This window comes from Fopius arisanus, unplaced genomic scaffold (assembly GCF_000806365.1).
Source record: "Fopius arisanus strain USDA-PBARC FA_bdor unplaced genomic scaffold, ASM80636v1 scaffold00066, whole genome shotgun sequence".
Taxonomy (NCBI): domain Eukaryota; kingdom Metazoa; phylum Arthropoda; class Insecta; order Hymenoptera; family Braconidae; genus Fopius; species Fopius arisanus.
The window spans coordinates 622305-640717 of NW_011887805.1; the positions used below are offsets into that span (position 1 = coordinate 622305).

The 18413-nt window shown below is 41.6% G+C and overlaps 3 protein-coding genes across 3 annotated transcripts; 2 read left to right on the forward strand and 1 right to left on the reverse strand.

Annotated features, from left to right (window-relative positions):
- Window positions 1-383: 383 nt before the first annotated feature.
- On the forward strand, window positions 384-7585 carry LOC105269271 (obg-like ATPase 1). Its single transcript, XM_011309385.1, has 11 exons — window positions 384-470; window positions 1994-2175; window positions 2349-2409; window positions 3327-3454; window positions 4333-4508; window positions 4694-4771; window positions 4878-4975; window positions 5644-5784; window positions 6961-7057; window positions 7166-7288; window positions 7419-7585. Exons 2-11 carry the CDS (start codon window positions 1995-1997, stop codon window positions 7527-7529), a joined length of 1194 nt encoding a protein of 397 aa, XP_011307687.1. The 5' UTR covers window positions 384-470; window position 1994; the 3' UTR covers window positions 7530-7585.
- A 466-nt stretch (window positions 7586-8051) lies between these two features.
- Window positions 8052-9894, forward strand: LOC105269272 (major facilitator superfamily domain-containing protein 9). The gene is made up of 5 exons (XM_011309386.1): window positions 8052-8241; window positions 8319-8450; window positions 8526-8655; window positions 8748-8957; window positions 9039-9894. Exons 1-5 carry the CDS (start codon window positions 8185-8187, stop codon window positions 9749-9751), a joined length of 1242 nt encoding a protein of 413 aa, XP_011307688.1. The 5' UTR covers window positions 8052-8184; the 3' UTR covers window positions 9752-9894.
- A 237-nt stretch (window positions 9895-10131) lies between these two features.
- LOC105269273 (Rap1 interacting factor 1) lies at window positions 10132-17648 on the reverse strand. Its single transcript, XM_011309388.1, has 2 exons — window positions 17032-17648; window positions 10132-16896 (listed from the first exon to the last, which is right to left on the reverse strand). The coding sequence occupies exons 1-2, from the start codon at window positions 17127-17129 to the stop codon at window positions 10230-10232; spliced, it is 6765 nt and encodes a 2254-aa protein (XP_011307690.1). The 5' UTR covers window positions 17130-17648; the 3' UTR covers window positions 10132-10229.
- Between the last annotated feature and the right edge of the window lie 765 nt (window positions 17649-18413).

An 18413-nucleotide genomic window follows, 5' to 3' on the forward strand; every position in this document is an offset into this window, starting at 1 on the left:
GATCGGTAGGACAGATTCCTAACTGCAAGCAGACGAACTACCGTATGGTCCTACAATTATCAAAAAATATTTATTTTCAAAATAAATCACAGTTAGATTATGTAGATAGCATTCGGTTGAATTGAGGATTATGATTTTAAATCTGGAATCAAATGATATTGCAGTGATTTAAACTAGTCTGATCAATAACCGGTCATACCCCTCACTTACTATACACCCTATGAAAAGTAATTAATTATGACTGAACCATCAAGTCCTAAATTGTCAAATCATCTTCCTAAACTTGATAGAGTAATTCCCAAATGATCTGAGTTAATTTCCTGAGATTATTGGTTATTCTTCTGTTAAATATGTATTGGTATTGACCGTGACGTCATTCTCGTAGTGCGGTGTTTCCCGTGAGACACGTTGTGAACCCTCAATAAATAAAATCAACGAAAAGCCGCATACCAGTGTATTGAAATATTGGAGTAAGTACTCTACAAAAATAAATAAATATCTACCATTATTGCTAATAAAAACAAAAGCCTAATGAATAATTCTTTGCAAACTTTTGAAACCCGCAATCGACAATCATGGAGAATCCATGAGCAATTGCATGATTTCGCTTAGAATATTACCAGTAAAAATTTTTAGATAGATTTGCAAAAATGTCAAATTTAATCACAAAGATCAGCCTTTTATTTTTGTCATTCGAGGATGATAGGAATATTTTTTCGAGTATTCTAATTTGGTTATGTTGTGCAGCTGTTCAGTCTGCAGATGATATGTCAGTTTCTCGAATTGCCCACCGAGAGGCATGACGGTAGTGACGCGCGTTATTCAACTCCATATATGAACATTAGAGTTCACGTTTCAGTAAAAGAAATGTGTTCTCCTCCTTCATGTTACCTGCAAACAATTATTTTCGCCCCCATTGATTTTTAATATACGAGATGTACTCCGCACTTCATCCGCCGAATTTAAATTTCCTGATTCAATGAATCTTACAAGTTTCGCGATATTTGATATATCGTGGAAAGGAAAAAATATTTTTTCCGTGCACTAGTTAGGCTTGAAGGCGCCAAGGCGGAGTGGCTACCCTAGCCTTGCGGACGGTTACGCACCATCATTATTGTAATTCGCAAATTTCCCCTCGATTGCCGCACAGTTGAGAATCGTGGAAAAACAAAGAGGTATGAGATTTGAAATTGATGTTAAACCGTACAAATCGGCGGATAAAAGTGAGTCTCACCGTTGTGGAAGCTATGAAATCCACCAGCAAAATGCACGATGGAGTGAGTGAGAGGATGAGGGAGGGTTGGATTGGCGGCCTGAGGCACGGTTGCGGATTCACGGCGTGATGCCGGTGATTCGTGGTCGGAGTGCCCAGTAATCGTGGCCGCTGGCCCGCCATATTCCTCCCCCGTTATCCCATTCAGTCTTCCCCTCTTTCTCGGATCTCCAACCCTTTTCCACCAAAATCCATATGCCTCGCTGCATCCTTCTCATTTCACAGGATGATAGATCCACTGGATATCGGATTCTGCATCCTCTGCATCCTCTGCATCCTCTGCATCCTCTGCATCCTCTTCCGCCGGGCGCAATTCTCCCACTCCAATTTCTTGCATTTTTTCTTTTTTTTTTTTTACAACCATCCACACCACTGTATCTCGAGGCTTACCAACGGCAATCTACCGGTAAATACAGCAATCGCTTCGAAACCCGTTCGTATTAATATAATTAGTCACCACAAACGCAGTCGAGCGCCTTCCATTCGGTACGGGACATCGCTGCGAGGCCTCTTTCACAGACACATAATTCGTCTTTAAGAATTTTCATGCATCGTGTGTAGGTGGACCAAAATCATCCCATCATTTTCGTTTTTATTCGTGCAAACCAGAAGCGTGATTCTCATGCGGGTGTCATCGATTTTTTAAAAATACCCCTTATTGTCCTAGTCGGAAACTCACTTATATTTATTGCATCGGGGCATTAATGATTCTGTTGATAGGATGCCACCCAAGAAAGTCGAGGAACCCGAGCGGAAACCACTCATTGGGCGGGTTGGTACCAATTTGAAAGTGGGAATTGTTGGTATTCCAAATGTTGGTAAATCGACGTTCTTCAATGTGTTGACGAAAAGCCAGGCGGCTGCTGAGAATTTCCCGTTCTGCACCATTGATCCTAATGAAAATAAGTATAAGCTTGTATTACAAGGGGTATTGCTTGCACTGATAAACCAATTTTTGGACGTACTTTTTTTTATAAGCACACATCTGGATATCCCTATATTCCAAAAGATTTGCGAAAAAATGTGATATCATATACAATAGGACGTCTAACACGTAATTTTCTGTTGAAAGCACGTCGAGTACCTGTACCTGACACACGATTTGACTACTTGTGCGAGTACTTCAAGCCAGCAAGGTAAAAATAATCCCCAAAACCTATACTAAATTATTTCCAATATATTATTCAGCATTTCGAAATGCGGAATACCGAATATTTCACAGTATTATCAGTGACTGTTCTTGCGCGACAAACCCTCCTCGGAGGAAGCGATTCGGAATAACAGGCGAAATTTCCATACGTCTTCGCCGCTTTATCTCTACGAAAAACCGGGAATTCAAGGGGATCCAGAAAGACGAATAAGCCATAGGTTTCGTGGGACGTGATCTGCAATGCAGATAAGCAAATGTGAAATTTCGTCCTACCGAAATACTCAGAGACACCAAACATTCGGTGGTCTTCGTAAATCGTGAATCGTCCCTCATTTTCTGATTACCTTGCGAAACGTAATCCAGCGATCTCAAATGATTACAACATTTACTCCTCCATGGGTGATGGACAAATTTCGTTTTTTGAAATCCTAAGTCAAGTTTAAATAAAGCATTGTGAATTAATCCGTGGAGATTGAAAACATCAAAGTGACCTATGAGAGATAGGAGACATTTTCGAATGATAAATAGTTCTCTCCCAGTGTCATTTCAGTTTACGGCACGTGTAGGAGAATTCACCGATCCGTAATAAAAGCCAACTAATCAGGAACCCCCTCTCCATACCATGTCGACTTCTACTCGGCCCTCTCTTCAAAGACTAATTGTTTAATGAGGTCGAGGGCATTAGCATTTAAATGCATTGTCATTGTGGATTTGTCAGTCAGTTACACCTCCCCCCGTTACTAGCTTTCCATTCAACACCCATAATCCAGCCCACACGTGAACTCTACCGAGTCCTTTGATCCCGTAATTCAAAAGGACTCTACGTGTGTAGATAGTGTAGCGAGAAAAATCCCATAATTTGCTCTCTAATTAAATATCACTCTTTAAATTTTTTTTCATTAGCAAAGTTCCAGCGTTTCTCAATGTTGTGGATATTGCGGGTCTTGTGAAAGGAGCTGCCGAGGGCCAGGGACTGGGAAATGCATTTTTATCTCATATCAGTGCGTGTGATGCGATTTTCCATCTGTGCAGTAAGTTATTAATGGTTTTCTCCACATCCACTTTGACTTGAAAATAGCAGATTGAGTGTCTAAAGCAATTCACGGGACAGAGAACAATTCATAATGAGAAATCATGGAAAATAAAAAAATTGATAATCGAAGCGTGCGGGTGAAACCCAAACAGTAGTTAACGTTTTACGAAGGAATAACATTCCGTAGCAGTTATGATTCAACTGTTGGCACGTTGCAATTTCAGTAATTAAAGTGCTCTGTAATTTACAACCGTCGTGGACATTGACCGCTTAAATAAACGACGACTAGTGGTCTTTTCCATGTAGCTTTCAGCGAAACTCAAAGCCTCCCTTGCACATCATAAACTAAAGCCTCGGAGAGACTTTTCATACACATACGAATAACCAAGTGCCTGATCTACGATGCGTGCCAACCTGGGGTCACCCCTACTTCAATTCTTTTTAACCCATTGCATGTACTACACATATAAATGGCACAAGTCCGAGTACTACACACTTACTTCACTGGAAAATACGTTTGCTTATTGAAATAACGGGGCATTAATGTCTACTCGGAGAATTATATTACCGGAAAAAAGGGATATGTGAAGAACTGAAAAGTCATACATGTTCTGAATAATTGAATTAGCCAGCTTCGGGTCGCGTGCCACCTTTGCTTATTTCACTGTTTTATAGCTCCCATGAGTTTATAATTAAGGAAAGGGGCATTGTTTATTGTTGCTTATCACCTGAATTTTTGTTATTCCTGTCTGGTACATTAACAGATGAGATTGAAATGAGTAGAATCGAGGCATGTATCAGGCTGTTATTAATTATCTGAGTGGTTACAAGGCGTCAGACTGACGGTGTCTATTTCTTTCCTTTTCGCGTAAATAGGGGCATTTGAAGATGATGACGTAACCCACATAGAGGGTGAGGTGAATCCTGTCCGAGATCTCGAAATAATCAGCGAGGAATTACGTTTGAAGGATATTGAACTTCTCAATATTCATGTGGAAAAATTGGAAAAGCTCGTTGTAAGGGGCAACGATAAAAAGCTCAAACCTGAATACGTGAGTACCCTTCACAAATGCCACGATATTCCATCCGGAATTAAATTTTTCCTCATCAGCATTATCAGCTTGTGATGCGATTAGGGCGTGGTGAAAAGGGTTTGCAGTTCTTAGAACGTATTAAATGACGATTGAGAATGAGACAATTGAGAAATCGATATTGACTCGTAAAATATTTTGTTTAGGAAACTTTACTAAAGGTGAAACATGTACTTGTCGATGACAAGAATCATATTAGATTCCAGGACTGGAGTGCCAACGACGTGAGTGCTATCTAAATTCTTTAAAATAAACCCCCTATAGTATTCATTATCCCCCCACGCGCATACTCATTATGCATCGATAAAAAAAATATCAATGTATTTACAGATCGAAGTACTGAACAAGTGCCTATTCCTCACTTCCAAACCAGTAATTTACTTAGTGAATTTATCGGAAAAGGATTACATACGTAAAAAAAACAAATGGTAAGTTATAAAAGTTCGATATTTAAATGTATGTATTTCTGGGACAGTTTGCCATTTTTCCTACAACTACTGCTCAAAGGATATTGAATACCGAGATCAGTCGAATGCATTCAGAGAACTGTTTCAAATGTATTTTACATAGAAACGCACTGTTATTGGTTTTCACTGAAAAAAGAAATATCGTTGATGGTACGTGCAACATTGCTCATACCCGGTTACACCCCCTGACTATCGGGTGCGTCAATGCAAACTGTCTGTCTACATACCAATCGTCCTCGAGTCTCCAGAGTGTTACAGGGATTTATTATTCATGAAGTATTAATCCGTATTTTTTCCCCCCTTTTTTTTTTTGCAAATGTCGTGAGAATTGAACGGTTGAGCGAGTTGAGCCCTTTATGTTGCTTCGTGGATAAATATAGGGAGACTATCTGGTCAAATGATTAGTTATTTACTTGGGAATAGTAATACTTTAGTGATAGAGTGATGAACGATATGCGTGTCATAAAACTATAACAATGTCTTGTCAAAAAGTGTGTTTACAGGAGTTCGCATTTTTTTTTCTCCCAATTTTTTTGTGGCTGGAAAATTTCAAGGCATACTGAGAAAAAAAAATCTCTCTGTGTGCTGCATTTAATTAATTGATTATACTCATTTTATAATGTTAAAAGGCTTATTAAGATCAAAGAATGGGTGGATAAGAACGACCCTGGTGCTAGTCTGATCCCGTTTAGTGGGGTTTTCGAAAACCGAGTGATCGACATGGACAACGCCGAAAAGGCCAAGTATTTCGAGGAGAGTAAAGTCACGAGGTGAGTCATAACTATTCATGAAAATATATTTTTTCTTGGTCGTGAAATTCTCAACTACTCCCTCCTTCAAAATTCCCACGTTCATTTTGTACTCTTTTATGAAATAACGAGAGAGCTTTAAAGTCAGTTGTGAATAATGGTGGGGTTCTACTCGGTGTCTAGACTTCAGGATTTCTCTCCCACTTGTTTGGCAATCAGTAAAAGACCGACCAGCATTGTACATTATGGTCCCATATTTTTTTGTGTTTTATTATCTTACGAAAGTGTTATTCAAATTCTTGTGAAATTGCGTTAAAAAAACGCCCCCCTGGTGGAGGGTATAATAATGTGAAGACCGAGAGGACTCGGCTAGTGGGTCATTCATCGCCAGAGGGGGATGAAGTGTGCTTTTTCCATGCACTTTTTATACTATTTTATGCTCTTTCACTAGCTTTTCGTTGTCCAATAAATTATTCATTCCCGAAAGTGATTCAGCATGGAAATACTGAGAAAAGATCCGTGTGTTATTTTCAATCAATCACCAAAAAAATTGATTGATTTGAAATGGCTTCGAGGAAGTAGTTGAACAAATTAACAACCCAAAATCGATTGGTTGTATCTCCTATCATTTGTCTTCCACTTTTCTTTATTATTTTTTTGTGTGGCAATAATCCGAAAATTGCTTCCGAATAGATTTGAAATTTTGAAACCCTTTTTTAAAAAAGGCAAATTCGAATTCCACAGGATATATCAAGTGGTCGTTGAGAAATTATTCTATGAACGTATAGGTACCCAGCAATCATGAGGGATGACTGGGGTAATGATTTTATTTTGAGACCGCAAGATCACTGGGGAGATACGATGGTTTTGGGATGAGAGAAGGGGGACCCTGACTTGGAATGATAAAATTGCAGTATTAAGTCGTTCGCTTTATGTGTGTTCTCTGAAGTTCCGAAGTCTCGGGCCTCTCGTCCCTCGATGGCTCTTCTTCCCTCTCTACCCTGTCATTAGACGATGTTTGGTCCAAAACAATCATATTCTATGGTCGCGCGGTGCTCATTTTAAGACGATTGTCTTCGCTCGCGTAATCGACATAGATCTGCCAGAAATTTCACATTTCTTTTAAGGCCAATTGTAAATTACTTGTCAGACAAGATTCATTGAATTTCGCATGGATTTTTATTTCGATATTTACAGTGCACTAGAGAAGATCATTATTCAGGGATACAAAGCACTACAACTCCAATATTTCTTCACTGCTGGTGTTGATGAAGTTAAAGCTTGGACGATTCAGGTAATTGTCCTCAATCGAATATTTTATTCATTGGGAAGGCGCTCAAACGGTTTAAGTCAATTTTTCCAAACAACGAATTCGTATTACGATCTCCTATTTTGTCCACAGAAAGGGTGTAAGGCCCCGCAGGCAGCTGGCAGGATTCACACGGATTTCGAAAGAGGCTTTATTATGGCTGAAGTTATGAAATTTGAAGATTTCAAGAATGAGGGCTCTGAAGCTGCAGTTAAGGTAATAACCCTTATACATTCTATCGAGACGAGACAAAAATTGTCCCTCTTCAAACGAGTACCGAAGGCAAATAGAAAAATATGCAATAATATTTCAAGTGCACCTAATCCTTGAATCTTTCCTCCGTCAGGCTGCAGGAAAATATCGACAACAAGGAAGAAATTATGTCGTCGAGGACGGTGACATTATCTTCTTCAAATTCAACGCCGGTGCGGGACTCAAGGACGCTAAAAAAAAGTGATGCCACGCCTTTTTAATATTTGTACTTGTGCATCTATACATCAACATGATTATTTTCTCCTGTTGTATTCGATCGCGTAGTTATGTGACGTGATACAAAATTTTTTTGTACTGCATATTTAACATTGATTAAATATCACAAATAATCGTTGATCATTAAATAACCATTACTTCTTGATTTTATTTTTAATTATAGCCATCGATGGTCCGCGGGGGGTTCATTTTTTCATTCAAAAATGAAAATTAAAAATTTCAATATCATTTGAAAATTATAAAGGAATTTTGATAGTTAATGTAATTCTTCAGAGCGATCTAGTCAGCATGTAAAAAAATTTCAAGCTTTATGGTGTTCTTGATAACCAACCGAGGGCTCTTGAAGGTATTTCTGTTGTCATTGTGTGATTTTCACAACAGTTGGAAAAGATGAAAACATCTACGAAAGTCACTGTCAGAAAGGATTGACTAGTCACCCCAAGACAGGGAGGGCGCCACACGCAATGGGAGTGTCTGCGCCTCAGCTGACTTGGTACTGCCTCAGTAGCAGTCTGGGGTCACTCCAACCCCCAGAACTGAACTTGTACTTTAGTCAATCCTCTTCGGAAGCAACGTTGAAATAAAGTATAAACTAATTGCCACTACCTGAGAGCAACAGAAATATGGTAACCAATACCAAAGTCAGCGATATTCGCTGGATATATCTTGTCACATTCCTGGTAAGACATTTACTTTTAACAAATCAACAGCCCTTGAAATGTCATAGAATTTTCCTTTATTACTGCCTTTTTTAAAGGATTTTTTCGCCGTTGGATTGATTTTACCTTCAATGTCGATGCATTTAAATAAATTAGGTGCATCGTTTTCAACTATAGGCGCTATTTCCTCGATTTATGCTGCAACTCAACTTATCAGTGGACCATTGATTGTAAGAAATTAAAAGAGAAAACTGTTCAGTATTTTAGCAATATCAGCAATTATAAAGATTATGCAATGTTTCAAGGGCAGTTGGAGTGACAGAATTGGACGAAAAAATATATTTATCGTTTCTTGCTTAATAATTGGAGTTTGTTACACTCTTTTTGGAATGGTGGAATCAATATTTCTCATGCTGATTCTCAGAGTGACAATAGGTACTTATAATTTTCGAGTACGTATGCTCCTTAAAATAACGAAATAAATGAAACAATGGGAATTCAATGTGTTGATTGTGGGTCCTTTTTAGGAGTCTTCAAACACTCCCAGGTGATGATCCAGGCCTTGATAACAGATCTCTACCCCAAGGAAAATCAATCAGTCATGTTTGGAAATTTAAAGTCAATAACAGGATTGAGTTTTGCATTGGGACCATTAATAGCTGGTCACATGACAGAAATCGAGGATGGATTTATACTCACCTGTTTCATTAGTGGCATATTATTCATAATTAATGCTGGTAATTCGAAACCTAGTAAATTGCGACTGTTCAGCAGTCTCTGCGATAGAATTCTCATGTAATACACATATTTTGTTTCAGTGATAGCCCATTATTGTTTCGGTGACAAGCTGATCTGTCGAGAGTCGAAAACTCCCGAAGAAACAAAAAAAAATGGAAAGCCGAAAAAATTGCCATTTAAAAAATTCAATGAAGTAATCTCAAGCTTAGGTGAAATTAACTGGAGGGTATTTGGAAATGCGTTCGCTCTGAAATTTATGGCAGAAGTGGCAGCTATTGCCTTTTACGCGAATTATAACGTGAGGATAAAAAGAAGATTCGGTATATCACCGAAAATAGCTGGATACACAATAGCTTACCAAAGTTTCATAGGAATAACTACGGGCATTTTAATTGGCAGAATAAAGACAAAATTTTACAAAGAGGATATTTGGTACAAAAAAAGAAACCTCCATGCATTTACGATGATGACAGTGAGCTTTATCTGCACTTATTTCTCAACGTACTTTTTTCTTTATATGGTATCAACGACATTTTTCAAAATAGCGGATATGATTCTAAGGGTTACATTGACAGAAATGATTGTGGAAAAGGCATCTGCTACTAATCAAGGATCTATCGCAGGATCTACGGAGAGCGTTGGAAGTCTAGCGCGAATGATTGCTCCTCTATCCACTGGAATAGTTGAGGATATTTGTGGGATCAATAGTGCTAATTTATTATCGGCTGCCGTTAGTTTATGCGGAGTCTATATATGTTCCAAAATATCGACGAGGCGGTCGGAAAGAAATTAGACCTTAATTTTTTTTTCTCTCTCAATAATGCAATCGATTATTTAATATGTTCTTTTGTTTATTATTATTAGCGTATATGGCAATAAATCCCAACATTTATTATAAAATTATTTTATTGTTAATAAAGAATAACAGTACATTGACTTGTGAAATTGGTCTGAAGACCATTTACTTCCAATACATCAACTTCCGACAGTCGATGTGTCATTATGAACGTTTTTACAAAATCTCGTTCGAGCATCTGAGTATACTTCCAATTAAAGTCCATATGTACATTATGCTAACGTATTCGAAATTCGTCAATGAAAAACCCTTCATCCAAGGTAATCCATTACCTCGAAAATAATTAATCCAAAATAATTATTAACACCACCTCTTCCAAACCAATTCGCAGTCATAGTTTACAGTAATACCACCTGAAATACCATAAACGACCACATTCCCTGGCATTAACTTCAAAAATTGAAAACCCTTCTAATTACTTCTTCATCCTCTTCCTCATGACCTCAAAAGATACCTCCAGTAGTTCCTCATCCTCCATTTGTTCGGAGATAGCCCGGAAGACATTCCTCAGTTCTGCAGGCGACATTCTCCTTGACTGGGATATTATAGCAACAGTATTATCTTCACCTCTCGTCTCCAGTATCTTCTCAACGATTCCTGGAAATCGGGTCACCACAGTATTTGCCACTACCTCTGGGTTGTTCCTCTCCAGAGCAATATCAAGAAGAAGAGCCGAAGAAACCACTTTTTCGTCAGTTAGAGCCTCTCCAATACAATCCTTTGGAATTTTTTGCAGAAGAGTACCAAAAACGTCTCCCAGGTTTTCCCCCTTCTGCTTGTAATTTCCAAGGACCTCAGACGTGAGTTCATAAATTTCCTTCGAGGAACATTTCTCCTTCAACTGCTCTCTGACGTCCTCACCTGTTATCCTCGACTTACATGATGCGAGAATCTTAGAGATAAACTCTCTATCACTGCCATATCTATCCTGCAACTTGGTGAGGACCCTCTCGAGGTCATTGGTGCGAAGTGCAGCCCCCAGGATCTGCTCAGGTTCCAGGGTATGTCCAACAATCTCGCGATCCACTTCTACCAGTTTATAATTTTTTCCCTCCAGCTCGAGCAACGTCACATCAATGCCTTGTGTTGTTCCCTGTGAGATAGGACCCTGTGATTCGTCCACTGAAATCGCCATTGAATCATCTCCAATGGTTTCCGTTCCACTCGATATTGTCGCAGGTGGAAAGCTGCTCGTGCTGATGATGATAGAGCTATCATCGTTGTCCTGGGTCTGTACGCTCTCGATCTCCAAACGACCCTTGGAATTATCCAGAGAATTGATGGAAATCGAGGCTGTGGTGGTGTCTTCGCTGGTGGCACTGAGGGTGTCCTCGTCGTCTCTTTCAGCGTTAGACACCTCGATGGTCTCCTCGATGATCTCCATGTGCTCAACCCCAGAGTATTTGTCATCTATACTCGATAGAGTCGATTCCAACCCTTGAACGTCTTTTGAGATGCTGTTCCGGGTGAATTTGTCAAGAATCTCCTTGACGTAAACGGCTTTGGGATTTCCCTTCGTGGGTATGTCAGCGACTTCTTTCTCTGTCATCGTGGCGAGATCCCCGATGGTCTTCAGACCTCTCTCCTTGAACCAGTTAGTCAGATGTGAGATCCACAGGGGATTTGTGAGATCATTGATGATGGTGGATAAAGGCTCCTTGCAGTGAATCAGATCTGGATAAATGGCACTGATCGAGTCTAGCTGCTCAGCAACAGGGATATTTATGCTGTTCTGAGAACCCTGACTGCATTGACTCATCGTCTGGCTCAGGAATATGGAATCAGTGATGGGAAGAGTGTCAGCCTCTGCAGCTACTGTTATCGCTGCCAACTGTGTACTCGTCCTGGGAACCTTTCCAACAAATAATTCCTCAGGTTTTGCTGATGAATCGAATCTACTCAGGTTTTGGATGTCCAGAGTTTCCTCGAGCTCCTGACTTTTATTCGTTTTCCCTTCAGACATTATCTTGTTGAGGATAGAGTCGTCAGTTACACTGAGAATCGGTTTTTCCAGGGCTCTCCAGTTGTTGTTGGTTGTATCACTCTGAGGTAAGTCTTCGCCATCGTTCTTACTCATATCCAGGCTCGTTGTGTCCTCAATCTCACCCTTGTCCTCTCCATCATCGTCGGAATCGAAATTCACCTCATCGTCCTCCTCAAGGTCGTCAGCTATTTTCGCTAGGAGTTCGTTGTCCTTCTGTCGCTGGCGATCGACTTCAGTTAGACTCTCGAGTTCCTCAATTGAGGTATCAACCACTGCGGCAATTCTAGAGCGACCTTTTGGCTTCAGGGGTGTGTCTTTTCTTCCAGTCGAGCGTAAGCTGCCAGTTCTTGTGGTTTTAAACGTCGAGGGGACGTACCACATCTCCTTGAAGACTGGGGGATCTGCGAAACTCACACGTTTTCTTTTGGGTGTGATGTCAGGATCGGTGTCCAGGGGCAGAGACTTGTGGCGTTTCAGAATGGAGAAGCTGGGGGAGGCTGTCAGGGAGGGCGGATTTGCACTTGACCATTCGAGCATCGGTAACTCTCTCTCTGATCCAATTGTCGTGTTGTTGATGATCTTTGGTTCGGCATAATCGTGGTCGGTGGGAGTTAGCTCTACGGCCTTATCCTTTTTCGGAGAGATCTTCTCTCCATCGTTTCTCAGGGTGTTGAAAAGCGATTGCGCGGGGAGCTCGTTGCCCTTCATATTATTAAAGATCTTCTCCTGGCGACTGCCTGTGGGACTCGATACCCTGTCAGTCTGTCTCAACATCGCCGGTCTAGTCTTCTGGGATGGATCTGGCTCTCGCTTGTCTTCCTCAGATTTGTCTCTATTAAGAGAAGCTGCGGAGATCAGTCCCAGCATGTGGGCACCACGACCGTGGGGCGACATCCCATGACGATTACTTATCTTGATACCCCTGCCCTGAACATTCTGGGGTGAGGACGACGCCAAGACCGACGTGAAGGAAGCCAGTCCTGGGGATTTTGATGAGTCCTCTGGTATTTTCTTTGGCTCTTCACGGGATGTTTTCTCCTCTATTTTTTCTTCCTCAATAAACGTCTCGTCGGGATCTTCCGGTTTTTGTACCTTGGGGCTGGCAGGTGCTGGAGACTTCGTGACAATTCCAGATGTCGATGGAGATGCTGTGTCAGTTCTTGATGGGAGTCGTTTTGGAGATCGAAGCACCGTGGGCTCTTGGGAGTTCTCCACAACCTCGTCATGGTCACTGCTCTCTGCAGATGGTTTGTCAGGAGAGTTCATATCTTCGGATTTTGAAGTGCTCTCCTCATCCTGATGGGGATCCACGGATTTATCTGATTTATCGGATTTATCATTAGAGTCTGCACTGTTATTCATCTTCTGCTCTCGAGTATCTTTCTTGATAACCTCCGGATCTGGTTTGGCACTCCGTTTCCTCCGTTTCTTCAACAACTCCTGACTGTGCTCGTTCTCCACCATCTCCTTATCCCCAGATCTCAAGGACCTGGCCTTGGGGTGATCCTCAGTGTCATCCCCCTTGTGTTTCGATCTCCTCCGTCCACTGACAGTTGGAAATACAAAATCAGCAACCATATCGATCTTCAGCCTGGATATTTCCCTCCTCGCGTGATCAGATAGTCTGGCAACACCAGGAGGCTCCATACTTCGAGGTTGATGAGTTCCTAGCTGACTCTCATTCGAGTTGATGCTCTCGGCGTCACTATCATCAGATTTCTTGGTCCTTTTGCGGTCTGACGTATCAGAATCGTGGTCAGAACCCGCCTTTCGTTTAATATGTCTGTCCATAGTGTCGTAACCTTCCAAGTGGTTTCTCTTGCTTCGACCTCCCCTACCCCGTCGAGATTTCCCTCCATGAGGGAAGACTCCTTGATCTCTGTGTACTGGTTGTTTCTCCCTGGTTCCGTCATTGCTCTCTGGGAACTCCTCCCTCGATTCAAAATTCAATTTCTTCACTATTTCTTGAGACACTCCACTTCCAGATGCCTCAGAATTTTCCACATCATCCTCCGCACTAATCACACTCTCAGGGCTCTTCTGCAATTGGATTTCTCTGTTGGTAGAGTCTACTGTGACATTTCTTGTATCGTCTTTTTTAGACGACGAGGAAGCGTCTGCCATAGTGATGGTATTCTCTTTGTTCGATTCATTTCTCATCCTAGACTTCTCGAACCACTGTTCGAGATCCTGGGTGTCTGTCGACGCCGATTGGGATGAATCATTGAACATAGCTAGATCCTCCCTTCGTCGTTTCATGCACTCCTTCTGATGCTCTGTGAATCTATTGACGTCGAACTTCGGTTCAGACGTTATAACAACGTAATCCTGCGAGTCTGGATCTGGTGGCAGTGGAGTCATCCTCTTGCTTTCTTTTTTAACCTCTGGAGTCTTGAGGGTCTTCGGAGAGTCCAGTGTTTTTCCGAGAAAGCTACCAACCATCTTGATGGGTTTCACTAATTTATTTTCCAACGGCGAAACCTCCGGACATTCGGTAGATACATTGGCTGCGTCTAGCTCCATTATCGTAAAGAAGCATCTCACGTCGTCCTTTACGTTTGGGTTGAGCTCTATGAGCTTCACCATATTCGAGGAGATGGTGGGGTCCTTGTGGCGTCGAGCTGCTAAAAGAATCTGACGAAAGGAACCTACGAATTTCACGGTTAAGGCCTCAGCGCTCTTATCGATCATAAAGATTATGTGTTCTAGGGTGTGGAGAACATCTTGTTCAATTCCCGCTGGGAGTTTTTCGAGCAATAGCATCTCGATAGCAGGTCGCAGAGCCTCGAGGTACAGCAACGTCCTTGGGCCATTGTTGAGACCGAAAACTGATATGAGGTAGGCGTCCAGTGACTGCAGCGCTAGTTCAGCCTCGTCAGCACAATTGTTCTTGATAGACAACATCAGGACGTCACGAAGGACGTACACCAGTGCTGGTACTTGTCCGGTTGTGGGGAGCCTCTCGTAGTTCACTGTCTCCATGAGGGGGGTCAGGCAGTGGGCCAGCAGAACAAAGCATTTGTCAGATCTTGAGAGAGCCTCCACCATCACTTTAGCTGTTGTATTCATGATTAGGTTGTGCTTAACACTGGGAATTCTGTCTGCTCGTTGATCAAAGGCCTTGTACAGGTGTCTCCAGATTACTGAGACGGACTTCACTTGGGCTTTGGTGTACATGATATCATGCTTGAAGGGAAAGTTCACTAGAGTATCCATACTGGTGAGGTTGTGGGATAGATCTGTACCCTCATTTATCGGTTGATCGTCCCTCATGTATCTCGTTAGCAAATCTGCGAGTATACACCACAAATCGATGACGTTTGACTGAGGAATCTTCTTTACTAAAGCTGTTGACATTCTCTCCAGAAGAGACTTTGTCAATATCAGGATGTGGGAGTGATATGCATCTGCATTTAAGGGCATTACTGCTCGCTCCATTAGCACTCTAATATCGCCAATACTCTTCTTCTGGGCTCGCTCCAAAATTGCAGGTGTTACCACCTTTTTCACTAGGTCTATCAGAGTGTTGTCTCGATACGTCAGCAAATCTGACATCGTCACCAGCTCTGGAAGAATGTTGTTCAGAGTCAGATCAGTTATCATGGAGTCGTCCGAGTGGCTTATCATCTCATTTGTTACGAGAATCAGCTCTTTGTACATGTTAGGTTTTTTCTCCACGTTTGAATGAGTGATGTATTCTGTCAGATTTGTCCACAGAATTGTCATGAGCTTTTGACGATTTTTAAGGTCCTCGTTTGTAAGATTAGTCATCATAATTACTGCCTCGGAGACGCTGTGGAGGAAAGACTTGTGATTCTCCTCGAACATTTTTATGGGTATCGCTGTGGGGAGGCGCTCCTTCAAAACTGGCGTTATCAAGACTCTATCTCTCTCCTTGATGACCATCATTTGGAGGAGTGCATCAATCGCGCAGATTTTGGTTTTGAAGAATATTTTACCTGGTGAGGCCATCAGGTTCTGTTTCTTCGAGAGAAGGGGAGTGTCCCCTAGGGGGCCAAAGCAGAAATTCAGGAATTGGATGATCACCTGGGGCAAATGGTCAGTAGTCTTGGTCGTGAACATCGTGACAATGAGGTGCCACCAGACCTCCAATTTTGTCAGTGCTATGACCTCAATTTTACTGTTCTTAGCGTTTAGAGGAATCACCAGGAGTTTCACGCGTTTCCAGATGTTGAATTCCTCTGGGTTGAGGGCGAAATTGTCGATCAAATACTTCCAGCAGAGGAAGGCTTGTTTTCGCACTTCGGTTTCTGAGGATTTGAAGGCTTTCTCCTCTACGAGGAGCAGTTCGTTGATGAGAGCTGAATTCTTGTGAGCCTCTGTCCCCAGCATTTTTATTGTCAGGGACCAGAGGCTCGACCAGATGGAATATTTGTAGGTGACCAGGAGCATCATTCTTGGGCTGAACACCTCAGCGAGGTTGGCTTTGAAAGCCGTCCAGGCGGTAGGGTGCTTTTCTCTTATGTATGTAACCAAACCTTGGCACACTGCTAACTCCAACAACTTCAGGGCTTGCTCTCGCTGTTTCGAGTAGCCCATGTACGCCAAAATTGTTATTTTCTCCAGAATCAAAATGTGAAACTGGGAAATGTTGAAGTTAGGAGTGCCAGAAGCCTGAGTGTATACCCTCTGTAAGAATTGCATAACTCTAGTGATCAATGTGTGCTCCACCTCTTCTTCATCGTCTAATTGCCTGGTTTCGATTTTCCTTAGGACTTCGATGTTCGCTGGTGTCGGATCCTTACCTAGCCATTTCATGGACTCCACGTTGATGCCCTCCAGGCAGCTCTCCAAGAACTTAATAGCATTTTCGTCTGTCAAAAGGTGAGCGAGTACCGTAAGATCGACGGCCGTAAGAAAATCGAGAAACGCGAGGCGTTTGCTTCGGTCAATATTCAAAGCCAATTCAAAAATAATTGGTTCACTGCGAGTAAACTCCTTAAAAATAATATTACATAACTTGGTCACATCGATATGACTCTTTGGATCACAGCTCGTGATCAGGCTGATCAATTGCGTGCAGAGTTCGGTGAACTGAGCCCTTGTCAATGCCTGTGCCAGGCCCTTCCCGGCATGACTGCAAAGTCAGAGAAAAAATAGTTAAATTTTTCATTGTTCCTGGATTTTAATTGTGTAATAAAATAAATGCAAACGTTAAGTCGTTTGACCGCACCGTGAACAACAGAATTCAATAAATAGTATGTAGGTATACCTGGTGATGCAGGTTAGGGCAGTCCATTTTTCCGCAATGCTGTTGCTCTCCCGTAGCGTTTTGAGGAATTTATTCACAACCCCCGAAGTCACAGACATAATTCACGTATTTCGCAAACACTTTAAAATTCCAGCAACAAGGTTTAAACAAATTGATATCAGAGTAAAGAGCGTTTAAAGCCGGCGTCATTACATTTTCCCCACTCACAATAGTCCAAATTATTATGGAGTCATCGACCACTGGCGTCCCATTTACCCGAGACAAAATTGCAATTTAATTGAGTCTTTACCGACTCGCTGTTGATTCGTTGTACATATATCACTAGCTTTAAAACCCGGTAATTTCAGAATAAACCAATCGGTCGCATGTAATCACCCAAATCGCCCTCGAGGTGATAAAACTAGTATTGCCCTCCCCTCACTCTATGTCCTTTGTGACAAAAATGTTTATCGCTGATTGGCATTACCTCCACGAATTTATTATTGCGTGTGAATCTCTCGTATTACTATCGTTGACTCTCGAGTACTGAGGGCTCAGTGAATATATCGTCTTGGCTAATAAATAAATTCAACGCATAATCGCGAAATGCGCGTTGATAAATAAACTCAACTGTTGCGATGCAGCCGCCAGGATGAAATACATATGTTTTATGTACGTATGCTCTCCGCCAATCATCGCTCGCTGCCGTATGCGCGGCACGAGTTCGCGCCTTTTTTTTTACCCCGTAAACCGGCGCCGCTTGAAAATAAACGTTTTACCCACCGAGATCAATTGCATTTACATACGCACCTCTTATTGTACCCAAGAAATCAATTTCTTCCATAACTAAAATTTACAGAAATTTTCGTCTCGTTGGATTGGCAGGCTTGATGAATGAAAGTACTGTCTCAACAGAAAATTTAATCATTTAGAGAAAATTGAGGGCAAAGAGGATTGACTAAAGTAGACGCTCAGATGTGGGGGTTTGAGTGACCCCAGCGGCATCGTAGTACTGCACCCCAAGAGAGGGAGGACGCCACACGCAATGCTGGGGTGTCCATCAAGTCGACGGGATGAATTTTATTTTCTGCGGCATGAATGCTTTTTGTTTTTTATTTGTTTAACTGAAATTTAGTCGACTGTAGAACGAGCAGAAGGGGGAAGCCACATCTTGTGAAATTTCAAATGAAAACAATTATTCGATATATTGAAGATATACTCCTAATGAAACTAAATTTTAATAATGAGCGCGTTGCTAAGTGGTAACGCGCTTGCCTACCACGCCGACGGCCCGGGTTCGATCCCGCCGTCATTCATTTTTTTTTATTAAATAATTCCAACTTTTTCTTTAGGTAGGTATTCACTGCAATTGAAAAATTCGAAATTTTTGAAAAAGTATCAGG